This window comes from Cherax quadricarinatus, chromosome 50 (assembly GCF_038502225.1).
Source record: "Cherax quadricarinatus isolate ZL_2023a chromosome 50, ASM3850222v1, whole genome shotgun sequence".
NCBI classification, from domain to species: Eukaryota; Metazoa; Arthropoda; class Malacostraca; order Decapoda; family Parastacidae; genus Cherax; species Cherax quadricarinatus.
Window position 1 is genome coordinate 30,677,733 of NC_091341.1, and position 13,428 is coordinate 30,691,160.

General features: G+C 39.9%; 1 protein-coding gene across 1 annotated transcript in view; it reads left to right on the plus strand.

Moving 5' to 3' along the window:
• Positions 1–4,960: 4,960 nt before the first annotated feature.
• The window catches only part of LOC138854131 (zwei Ig domain protein zig-8-like), an 86,441-nt gene continuing 77,973 nt past the window's right edge, over positions 4,961–13,428 (plus strand). The window contains exon 1 of the mRNA XM_070095341.1: positions 4,961–5,240. Within this exon, the coding sequence (XP_069951442.1) occupies positions 5,148–5,240 (93 nt within the window). The 5' untranslated portion in view covers positions 4,961–5,147. The remainder of the gene's footprint in view (positions 5,241–13,428) is intronic.

Here is a 13,428-nt window from a genome sequence, read left to right on the forward strand (position 1 = left end):
CAGCATCTGATAGCATGACAAGGTACTGGAGAACGTTGAGATGTATGCAGCGATGCTAGGTCTTGAACTAAGTGAATTGAGGTAAGAGAAGCAAAACAAACCTGTCGGAATTATGAACATATGAAAGAAGGAACACTGCAGCAGGCCTACTGGCCCATGAGAGACAGGTCCAAGTCGCCTCCCGACTTGAACCAATCACCCACCTAGTCAGGTCAGGTCAGGTCCCATCCACTTAAATAAGTACAGCATCAGACCTATTAGCACAAGATATTCAGGTCTAGGTCTCACCCACTCACACCCACTCACGTATTTATCCAACCTACTTTTAAAACTACGGAAAGTAGTGACCAAATTACTTTGTCACTAAGTTTCCGTTTTGCATTTTAAAAATCCTACAAAAAAATGTTCATCCAGAATAAATGTCATAATGCATTAATTTTTCCTTCATGTTCACTACAATAATTATTGAGATATTATTAATGCTTTTTTTTGAAGTCGGAAAGAAAAACTTAAATATTAAACAGGTCTTTCTTACCGTCAGTAAGTTATCCTGAGTTATTATAAGTAAACCAAACTTTTGTTAAGTTATCCAAAGTTATTCTAAGTCAACCAAACTTTTGTTAAGTTATCCTGAGTTATTCTAAGTCAACCAAACTTTTGTTAAGTTATCCAAAGTTATTCTAAGTCAACCTAACTTTTGTTAAGTTATCCTGAGTTTTTCTAAGTCAACCAAACTTTTGTTAAGTTATCCAAAGTTATTCTAAGTCAACCTAACTTTTGTTTACCATTTGTCCTTGATTCATGTGTAACTTTAAGTTCAGAGTTACATTTAGATTTTCTTATATAAACATGTTGGTTGATGGTATGACTCTCTCCTCCCTTCATAACCTTCCAAATACCTTCGTCTACACTGGAAGATATTTAAGTCTCCTGTTTATCCATTTCTAATCACTTCTTTGCAATCTAATTTCCCCTAGAGTGAATAAATGTTGTGTGCACACCATGAATTAATTGTATATAAAAATCTGTCCAGTTGATACATCTCTTCGTTATCTTAGTCAACATGTGGCAGGTGATCTCTAAGACTATTGAAATCTGCTGAACAAAAATCTGGGACCATTACTGTATTATCATATTTTCATACAATATTAAGTGTAATCTCCAGATTATTAACACGAGGGTCCAATGATTTGCCAAAACAAAATCAAGTAGGTTATGTCACTTTTTCGAACATGACGGGATTTTAAAAGATTTTCCTCTACATTATATATTGCGTGAGGCCAGCAGTAACAGACTGGTTGATCAGACGCTGATCCATCACGAGGCTTGGTCTGAGTCTGGGCCGCGGGGGCGTTGACCCCCGAAACCCTCTCTAGGTATACTCCAGGATATATATATATATATATATATATATATATATATATATTAATTACTGTAACCACGAACGATTGGTATTTTACATAAACAACACTGCGACTAGCGAAGGATTCGAACCCACGTTGTTTTGGGCCGCCTCATGGTGAGCGGAAACCACATGACCCTCTAACCCACAGGATCGCCAAATCCCACAAAACTCAAGCACCCAGAAGAGATAGGTGTGTTACCTTGATCCGAGGACATACGGTGGTGTGGGTGCCTTTGAGCTAATTTTATTCTGTTGTCCATATGTCCTCAGATCAAGGCAATATACCTATCTCTGCTGGGTGCTTCATTTTTGTAGGATTTGGTGGTCCTGTGGGTTAGAGCGTCATGTGATTTTCGCTCACCATGAAGCGGGCCAAAACAACATGGGTTCGAGTCCTTGGCTAGTCACAGCGTCCAGTGTTCAGCAGTCCAAAACTTAAGGAATCTGACTCTCTCCTTAAGACCATTCTAGAGTGTGTATTGAATCTTTCCCTGGAAGATGGACAGTGGCTGCAAGCCTCACTTCCGGTCAGGCTTGGGGGGCTGGGAGTACGCAGATCCTCCCAGATTGCTCTACCAGCTTTCCTATCCTCTTCCATAGCATCAAACGAGTTGATAAGACAAATTCTTCCTGATAACCTCAGTGATTCAGCAGGAATACAGGACCCTAGCTACGCCAGTGCCATCACCGAATGGGAGACTCTTGCTGCTTCAGCATCAAACCCTAGTGCAGCACTGGCTCACAAACAGTCAAGCTGGGATGGCCCGATCGCTGAAAAGGTGCTTGCCAACATGCTCAGGGCTGTAACATGAGATAGGGAGACTGCCCGTCTCCAGGCTGTGAGAGCACCTCACTCTGGGGACTTCCTCCAAACAGTTCCTATATCAGCAATGGGAACGCGACTCGACCCTAAGACCCTCCGTATTGCAGTGGTTCTGCGTCTTGCTGCCCCAATTCACACAGAATATACGTGTATTTGCAGCAAAGCACAAGCAGACCAATACGGTCTACATGGTCTTAACTGTTCCAAAACTAAGGGCTGCTATGCAAGATACAATGAGGTCAACGACATCATTAAGAGAACCCTTGCTACAGCTGGATGCCCAGCCGAGAGGGAGCACCGATCACTAGCAGCCAACAATACCCACAACCCAGCAAACCATCCCGATGGGATCACCATCTATCCTTGGAAGAATTGCAAACTCTTAGCATGGGACTATACCTGTGTCCACACTGACTGACACCTATATCCATCACAGTGTGGGGCGACAGGGAGGAGCTGCTGACCACAGGGAGGAGTACAAGATCAGCAAGTACAGGGACATATGCCATCAATATCAATTTGTCCCAGTGGGATCAGAGACCTTGGGATCATGGGGAAAAATGTAAATGTATTCTGTTTATTAATAAATGTTCACATAGAATATAAAATATAGGGGGTGGTAGGAGAAGAAAATATTCAAACAGCTCCAGGGAGAACCTTGAGTTTTATATATATAATTATTTTTTATTAACACATCAGCAGTTTCCCAAAAACTTTCACCATCATTCACTCCATCACTGTCTTGCCAGAGAGATGCTTTATATTACAGTTTATAAAACTGCAACAGTAACATCCTTCAGAGTGCAGACATTGTACTTTCAATCTCCAGGACTCGAGTCCAGCCTGCCGGTTTCCCTGAATCCTTCCATGTTACCTTACACTCCAACAGCACGTCAAGTCCTAAAAATCATTTGCCTTCCTTTGCTCTTATCTAACACGCTCACTCATGCCTGCTGGAAGTCCAAGCCCCTCGCACACAAAACCTCCTTTACCCCCTCCCTGCAACCTTTCCCAGGCCGACCCCTACCCCGCCTTCCTTCCACTACAGATTAATACAGTCTCGAAGTCATTCTATTTTGTTCCAGCCTCTCTACATGTCTAAACCACCTCAACAACCCTTCCTCAGCCCTCTGGATAACAGTTTTGGTAATTCCACACCTCCTAATTTCCAAACTACGAATTCTCTGCATTATATTCACACCACACATTGCCCTAAGACACGACATCTCCACTGCCTCCAGCCTTCTCCTTGTTGCAACATTCTTCACCCATGCTTCACACCCACACAAGAGTGTTAGTATAACTATACTATCATACATTTCCCTCTTTGCTTCCATGGACAAAGTTCTTTGTCTCCACAGACTCCTGAGTGCACCACTCACTCTTTTCCCCCTCATCAATTCTATGATTCACCTCATCCTTCATAGACCCATCTGCTGACACATTCACTCACAAATATCTGACTACATTCACCTCCTCCATACTCTCTCCCTCCAATCTGATATCAAATCTATCGTGACCTAAATTTTTATCCTGATCACCTTGCTCTTTCCTATATATATCGTGCTAAATAGATAAAATTGGTCAATTAACAAGAGCTCATTAAAAATTGCGTCCTTTCTAAGATTTTCTCTTATAGGTTTAAATATATATTTTTTCATTTATGTTAACGTAAAAATTAATAATTTTGTACCAAAACAACCTTAGAAAACTTGCCTGACCTTCTTATAACAAACGCAATTTAATTTAGCCTAGTCCAAATAAATATATTTTAGATAAGTTTACAATAATTAAATAATAAACGCAATGAAATATATTTTTTTCGTTATGTTCAGAACTATATATATAATATATATATATATATATATATATTCATTTTTTTGGCGATATTGTTACATAAATTTTCGTTTGCTTTATTCGGCAAGAAGAGCGTTGCTATGGAAGCTGTAATCGCAAATTTCACCTATTCGGCACGAAATATGCTATATATGTCGTGTTGAACATGTAACTCTTGCGATTTTGGCTTAAATAGCAACGCTGTTCTTGCCGAATAAGGCAAGTGAAAATTTGTTTATGTAAAAGTGCATGGACGGATTTTATACACAGTTATAAACACTTTTTCCATAGTATGCGAAGGAACGGGGCCATGAGCTAAGACTCGACCCCTTCAACTATATATAAGTGAATTTATGAAAGCAAGTTCCTTCCATTATATATACACAGAGATAAACGCCTCGTAATTTATATATAGTGAGAGAGATTAATATTACAGAGAAATTGTCTCTCGGTATAATTAAGCTGAGAGATATATACCTCTCAGAGTATTTTTTAAAAAATATGTAAATACCTGTCTGTAAAAGTTAACTTTAATCTGAGTTTTAGGTACTAAAGTATTGTTAATTGTTTGTTTTGTGATAAACTGCAGTTTTTAACGACCATCGTGCAGTTAGAGTGTATCAACCATTACGTTTTACTAACTCGTGAAATCGTAACGACACGATGGCAAACAAACCATACCACGAGCGGGGTTAGAACCCTCGATCAGTGGCTAACGCGTTGGTTTGGAGTTTCATGACTCTTTGATCGCGGGTTCTAACCCCACCCGTGGTATGATTTAACTACATTTTGTCTACATAAAACAATTAAGAAAATAATATAAATTTATTTAAGAAATTTCACCTGGAAAATACACTAACATTAATTTTTTTCTTTTTACGTGTCTAAGGACCGCCGTCCTATGGCAGGAAGCTGAGATCTGGTTACCATGGCAGCAGATCTGGTTTCATCTTCCCTGACCCTCTGACAACACCTGGTGGGTTCAGACGACCCATTCCTGGGTCTGGCTTGATCTTCCCTGACCCTCTGACAACAGGCGGGCACAGACGACCTGATCCCTGGTTCCCCAATGCTCAAGGTCCGATGTTTGATCCATCTCCACCTCAGAACGTGACAGCTCTGAAGGACGACATCGCCTACCTTCACTGTATTGTTCATAACAGAGGAAACAAGACGGTGAGTGTGGTGGCATAATGAGACAGTCATGATGTAAGTGTATTTGTTAGTGTGAAAGTCTGTAAATGAACGAATGAGTGAGTGTTTGATTAAGTGTTTGTTAGGACGTCCTTGAACGTGTGAGTGTGTTTGTGTGAATTTGAGAGTCAGTGAGAATGAGTGTGAGTGTTAGTGTGTTTGTAAGTGTAATTACCGGTTTACAATCACGTATTTGTAGTATCAGGTGTAGTGGAGTTTACCTGGAGTTACTTCCGAAGATCACCGCATCCGCGGCATATTCCCTGACCAGATCTCTCCGTTGCTAATGTGATCGATCAAGATTTTGGTGACCGCAACTTAAAGTTCTATGTATACCACACAAACCAGCTGATCAGGAACTGCTTCGAGGAATATGTCTAGTTCCCTCTTGAAGACAGCTACTTTTTTTTTTCTGGTAATCTTTCTTATGCATGAAGGGAGAGCGTTGAAGAGTCTCGGTTCTTTAACACTTGAGTTATTTCTCAGTGTGTTCTTCGCTCTCCTGCTTTTCATTAAGTCTCTCCTGTACCATCTACCAAGCACTTTGTTTTTATAAGCAATAATTTTGGTGTGCAGATTTGGGAACAGTACATCCAGTATTGACTTTTTATTAAGTTCACTTCTAGGGACTTCAAGCGCGCCCGATAATCTAGGTTCTTGACTGAACCTGCGAAGGTTCGCTGTATATTTTCTAGCTCAACAACTTCGCCTGTCTTGACGGGGGATGTTAGTACAAGAAAGAACAAGTGCCCTGAAGAGCACATCGTGTTTTGAAGATTCTAATTATCTAACCAAACATTTTTTCTTGCATTTGCGATAATAACGCTCCTTGAAAGTGAGAAATTCTGACATTTTCACTCCCAGATCTCTCACATAACTTATGTTCTATTGAGAAGTTTGAGTTTGTCTTGTACGTTGATTCTGTTTTATTCCATCCATTTTTCCGTGACGTAATAACTAATATTTGTCCTCAATGAACATCATATTGTTGTCAGTAACCAATGAAAGACTTCATTTATATCAGCTTGGATTCTCGATGTTTCTTCTGTGGATGCTACTTGCAAATTTTTGTAACGTCTGCCACAGATGATCCAATGCTATGATTTATGCCCTTGTTTAAAACAGATATGAGAAAAAGAAAGAACCGGGACGACAGAAGTTTTCTCTGTAGCAGTCACTGATTTAACTCTGTTTACTATTAATCTTTGGGTTCTGTTTGTTAGGAAGTTAAATCCCCATCTACTCAGTTTCCTAGTTATTCATACCTCACCCATTTTGTGAGTAATTACTTCATGGTCGCATTTATCAAGACTTTTTCGAAGTCAGTGTATACTAGATACCATTTTCTTTTTCTTCAAGATCATCCTAGACTGTGTAAATGTGACTCACGAAATCGTAATGACACGATTGCAAACAAACCATACCCCGGCTGGGATTGAACCCGCGGTCAGAGAGTCTCAAAACTCTAGTGGCTAACGCGACGGTCTGGAGTTTTGAGACTCTCTGACCGCGGGTTCAATCCCGGCCGGGGTATGGTTTGTGTGTAAATGATCTAGCAATTGCAAAAGACAGGAGCTACCTGTTCTGAACCCATGTTGACCTGGCTTGTGCAGATACCGCGATTCCATGTGACTCTTAATCTTGCTGCTTAAAACCATTTAAAAGCAATTGTTGTTGTATGTTACGACAATTGGTCTCGTGCTTTTGCGATTGTATTACTACAACGTGTGTGGAGTGGGGCAATATGAACAGTTTGTAATGGCTGGGATGATTCCGGTGTCTAGGCTTTATCTCCTTAGAGTACACTAGTATGAAAATTAATTAGGACTGGAGTAAATTTTGTGGTAATCTCATGGAGTGGTTGCATTAGCCAATTCAATTGAGAGGGTAATTGATGACTTGTTTAGGAATTTAAACTGATAGATTATAGAGGTATGGGAGTTTGTGGGAAACAATCAGGTTGCAGTATTAGAGTTAAAAACAGCAGTTATTACCGGGATACCTCAGGGATATATTTAAAAGACAATATTCAAAATAAAGTTGCTAGTAATGACAAATCGATTGATCAACAAAGAGAGATAGTAGAGGGCAACGAGGGACTAGCTCCCTTAAGGTTTACTATACAAATAGTAGGAGTCTAAGAAATAAGATATATGAGCTAAGATTACTTGCAAGTAATATAGATATTATTGGTATAACAGAGACCTGGTTCAACCTGAAAGATAGAGAAATGCCTTCTGAATGCAACATACAGGGTTATAAACTATTCCACACTGACAGGGTCAACAGGAAGGGTGGTGGAGTGCCGATGTATGTCAGAGAAAATTTAAATTGTTGTCTTTGACATGATATAAGATTAGAAACATCGAACACAGAATCTGTTTGGCTACAGTTTCTCGAAGGACGTGACAAATTAATTTTGGGTGTGATTTATAGGCCCCCAAACCTTGATAGGGAGTGCAGTAAGCTGTTATGGGACGTAATTCATAAGGCATCTAGAAATGAAAATGTTGTGATAATGGGAGATTTTAACTTTAGACAAATTGATTGGGACAATATGGCACGAAATCTTGAGTCTAGTGCCTTTCTTGATACGGTTCAGGATTGCTTTATAGAACAGGTTGTGACAGAACCAACTAGAGGAAACAATCTGCTTGACTTGGTTCTTGCCAACAAAGATTCACTAATTAATAATCTTGAGGTTAATGATGAGCTTGGGGAAAGTGATCACAAATCACTTAGTTTCAATATATCATGGAATTACCCAGATAACTGCAATCAAATCTCTGTCCCAGATTTTCGCTTGGCCGACTTCATGGGACTGAAAAATTACCTGGGTGGGCTAAATTGGGATGTCCTGACTATGGGTCAGGTAGGTGATCTTGGTTGCCAATAGGACGTTTTCCAGAGCATAGTTCTAGCTGCCCAGACAACTTTTGTTCGGCGTAGGGAAATTAGATCCAACAAAAATGATCACAAATGGATGAACAATAGATTAAAACATCTCATTGGTCAAAAGAGAGGCATATATAGGCGTATCAAAAGAGGGGATGAGCAGTTAAGAAATCAATATATTCAATTAAAGAGAGAAATAAAGAAAGGAATAAGAAAAGCAAAAAGGGATCATGAGGCTACGGTCGCAAGGGATTCAAAGACTAACCCAAAAGGGTTCTTTCAGGTATACAGAAGTAAGATTAGGGACAAGATTGGCCCACTTAAAAGTAACTCTGGTCAGATCACTGACAGTGATAAGGATATGTGTGAAATTCTAAATACCTACTTCCTCTCAGTTTTCACCCAGGAAAATACTAGCGATATTCCTGAAATAATAGATTATGTAGAACAGGATGATAAACTATGCACGATTGCGGTAACTAGTGACATGGTCCTCAGACAAATAGAGAAACTAAAACGTAACAAATCCCCAGGTCCTGATGAACTGTTTGTAAGAGTGTTAAAGGAATGTAAAGAGGAACTTAGCATACCTTTGGCTAACCTTTTTAACATATCACTACAAACTGGCATAGTGCCGGATAAGTGGAAAATGGCAAATGTAATACCTATTTACAAGGCAGGTGACAGGTCCTTGGCTTCGAACCATAGACCAATAAGCCTTACATCCATAGTGGGAAAATTTATGGAATCATTAATTGCCGAAGCAATTCGTAGCCATCTTGATAGGCACAGATTGATTAATGAATCTCAACACGGTTTTACAAAGGGGCGTTCCTGTCTTACAAATTTACTAACTTTCTTCACTAAAGTGTTTGAGGAGGCAGATCATGGTAATGAATATGATATTGTGTATATGGACTTCAGTAAGGCTTTCGATAGAGTTCCACACCAGAGGCTATTGAGGAAACTTAAGGCACACGGAATAGGAAAAAAAATTTCCTGGGTAGAGGTATGGCTGACAAATAGACAGTAGAGAGTTTGCATTAATGGGGAGAAATCAGAATGGGGGCACGTCACAAGCGGTGTCCCTCAGGGGTCAGTGTTGGGCTCGTTGTTGTTCACAATTTACATAAGCGACATAGATAAGGGAATAAATAGCGACATAAGCAAATTTGCTGATGACACCAAAATAGGCCGTCCAATTCATTCTAATGAGGATACTAGAGCACTCCAGGATGCTTTGAATAGACTGATGCAATGGTCGGAGAAGTGGCAGATGCAGTTTAATATTGACAAATGCAAAGTTCTAAATGTTGGACAGTTAAATAACCATGCCACATAAACTAAATAATGTAGATCTTAATACTACTGATTCCGAAAAGTATTTAGGAGTTCTGGTAAGCAGTAATCTAAAACCAAGACAACAGTGCATTAGTGTTCGCAATAAAGCTAACAGAATTCTTGGCTTCATATCTAGAAGTATAAATAATAGAAGTCCTCAGGTTGTTCTTCAACTCTATATATCCTTGGTTAGGCCTCATTTAGACTGCTGCTCAGTTCTGGTCACCGTATTACAGAATGGATATAAATGCTCTGAAAAACGTACAAAGGAGGATGACAAAGATAATCCCATGCATCAGAAATCTTCCCTATGAGGATAGACTGAGGGCCCTGAATCTTCACTCTCTAGAAAGGCGTAGAATTAGGGGGGATATGATCGAGGTGTATAAATGGAAAACAGGAATAAATAAAGGGGATGTAAATAGCGTGCTGAAAATTTCCAGCCAAGACAGGACTCGCAGCAATGGTTTCAAGTTGGAAAAATTCAGATTCAGGAAGGATATAGGAAAGCACTGGTTTGGTAATAGAGTTGTGGATGAGTGGAACAAACTCCCGAGTACAGTTATTGAGGCTAAAACGTTGTGTAGTTTTAAAAATAGGTTAGATAATACATGAGTGGGTGTGGGTGGGTGTGAGTTGGACCTGACTAGCTTGTGCTGCTGGGTCTGGTGCCGTGCTCCTTGAGTGGAGGTGGCCAGACTGTGTGGGTCATTGGTCTTATCCGGGGGTAGTGGGTCATTGGTCTAATCCGGTGGGAGGACATGGACCTGCTCCACATGAGTCAGTAGGCCTGTTGCAGTGTTCCTTCTTTTTTATGTTCTTATGTGTTAGTCTCCACCTTAATTATTGTAGTTTGGGTTCTTTTCTTTTCAGAAGAGTTTTCTACTGACTTCTGGCAGACATCCATGTGTGGTGTTACCCTGTGACTCTCGTCACTTCTACAACAGCTGTTATTCTGTAATGCTATTCCGCGAGAGAATGTGGTTTCGCCAAATTCTCTTTTAGTTCATGATTACTGCTGAAATTCATGATGAATGTTACACTTAGGAAGCGCGAAAATATTGGAGCTCCTAGAAAACATGATGATTTGAGTATCAGATCGCCGAAAATTTGAGCCTAGCGAAGTCAACAGTTGAACAGATTCTGAAGAGAGCTGATGATGGTGATTGTATAGCGGTGTGTTGAGGAAGAAGTGCAAGAAAACGAAAGACAGCACCTCACGATGACAGAGTTATTAAAAATAGTGTGATGGATCCCAAGAAAACCAGTAAAGATATAGAAAGAGATTCGGCTTCAGCTGCGTAAATATTGATTCTTCAACTGTTCGACGAAGGCTCTTTGAAATTGGCAGAACTGTCAGAAAACCGTTAAAGAAACATTGACTGCAACTATGAAGACAAAATGGCTTCTCTGGACACTCCATCATAAGGGATGGACAGCAGAGGAATGGAGAAAAATTATATTTTCGGATGAGGTGCATTTTGCCGTACATGGATACAGATCAGTGGCAGTGAGATTGAACAAAGCGAACCTCTCGAGAATGGACACATTCAATAAGCACCAAAACACCCACCTAGGAAGATTTTTTGGGGTAGTTCTGCTGATAAAGGTCCTGAACGACTTGAACAGTGACAAAAGGCAATTCTGGCAACTTCTCACTGTGCATATAGATCTTGTGATGGAGAAGGTATTTACCATCAGAATCTTGCTTCATGCCACACTTCCAGAAAAATGGTGACATTCTTCGAGAAGAATGGATTAAGCGTTCTAAATTGGCCTAGAAATTCCCCTGACCTCAATTCAGTTGAGAATCTTTGGCAAAAACCGAATGGAGAAGCTAATTGCTGCTGTTATCAGGACCTTATATCACATTGGACCTGATACCACATTGGACATGATACCACATTGGTCGATACCAACATTGGTCGATTCTATGCCAAAGTGTGTAGCAATGTTTAAAAAGGAAAAGGCAGTTATATCTCTTATTAAATCAATTCTGCCATACCATTGCCGTGTATTTTTTTCAAATAAATATTAATTTTCCATATAAATATCACAATTCATCACTGTCCCAAATAATATGCCCACTTATGCCCACTACTGTATTTGAGTATGGAGTTTTACGAGTCATGGCCTGGGACAGAGTGCATGGGCATGCAATCAATGGCTTCTTGGAAGTCAAGTGGGGTTACAATTATATCCTATATTAGGGAGATGTCTGCAGCATTTTGAGTCTTATTCTTGAAGAACTAAGTGGTTCTCAATCTTTAGGCCAATCAGTGACTCACTGAACACTGAGTCATACTGGGATTTAACTATTCCAATTATTTCTTTATTGACATCGGTATTTGTCCCATATTTAATCAAAGGCCAGATACTGAACGTTATTTTCAACTTGGGTTTTGTAAATTAAAAAAAATATTTTGGAGTTTTCTGTTTCATTTATGGTTAACTCCTTTTGGCGATCCTGGACTCTGTATAATGTTTTCAATTTGAGCTCAGTGTTTTCTAATTATCTAGCCACAGTTAATTTTCGTTCTTCAGAGAGTCCACTACCTTTGAAGAGCTTTGTTATTTAACTACATAGGACATGCCTCTCCAGCCTCCTCCTTCTCCTCCTCCTTTGTAACAATGTGTGTCTGGAGTATACTCTTAATGACAGTAAGGTCATCCTCTCGATATACTTCTTTAGGTCATCATTTATGTAATTGTTATCAGAGCCCTGTTTTATTGTGCCTGGTTAAAGTGATTATAACTTAACTAATTGTGGTTGCAAGGGTCGAGACTCAGCTCCAGGCCCCGCCTCTTCACTGATAGGTACTAGGTCCTCTCTCTGCTCCCTGAGCTTTGTCATAACCAGAGACCAAACAAAACGTTACTCGTCAATCCTAACCAGCCTGATAAGAAGGGCAAAAAAATTGTATTATGAGAACAGATTATCCAACTTACGAGGTGATATAAAAAAGACCTGGAAAACCCTATCAGAAATTCTGGGAACAAAAAAGATATCACGAAATAGCGAAATAAAATTAGCAAAAACAGATGAACCCCAACTCCCACCAACAGAAACAGCAAACAGACTCAATGATTTCTTCTCCACTATAGGACAAAACCTTGCCAATAAAATCCCAAGCTCAGATACCCCACCAAATGACTACCTCACCGGCAACTACCCGAACACACTGTTCCTAGCTCCGACTAACCCATACGAAGTCTCCCTTATTATCAACACACTAAAAAACAAGGCAGGAGATTTAAATACCTTACCACCCCTTATATACAAAAAAGTGTCACAAGTGCTATCACCAATCATTGCAACACTCTTTAACAAATCCATTGAATCCTCCACCTTCCCTACAGTACTCAAAATAGCAAGGGTCACCCCGATCCACAAAGGAGGAGACCAAACAGAGTTGAATAACTATAGGCCAATATCCAACTTACACCCTCTCTCAAAAATCTTCGAAAAATTAACTCATAAACGAATCTACTCCTACCTTATCTCCCAAAACATACTCAACCCCTGCCAATTTGGATTCAGGCCTAATAAAAATACTAATGATGCTATTATACACATGCTAGAACATATATACACTGCAATAGAGAAAAAAGAAGTCCCACTGGGGATCTTCATTGACTTACGTAAAGCTTTTGATACAGTTGACCATGACTTGCTCCACGTAAAATTGTCACACTATGGTATAAGAGGGCACTCCCTCAACTACCTCAAGTCTTACCTCAGCAACAGAAGCCAATATGTGTACGCAAATGGGGCAAACTCTTCTGCACAACCAATTACAGTTGGTGTCCCACAGGGAAGTGTCCTTGGCCCTCTTCTCTTTCTCCTATACATAAATGACCTTCCAAATGCTTCGCAATTACTCAAACCCACACTATTTGCAGATGACACTACATACGTCTTCTCTCACCCGAG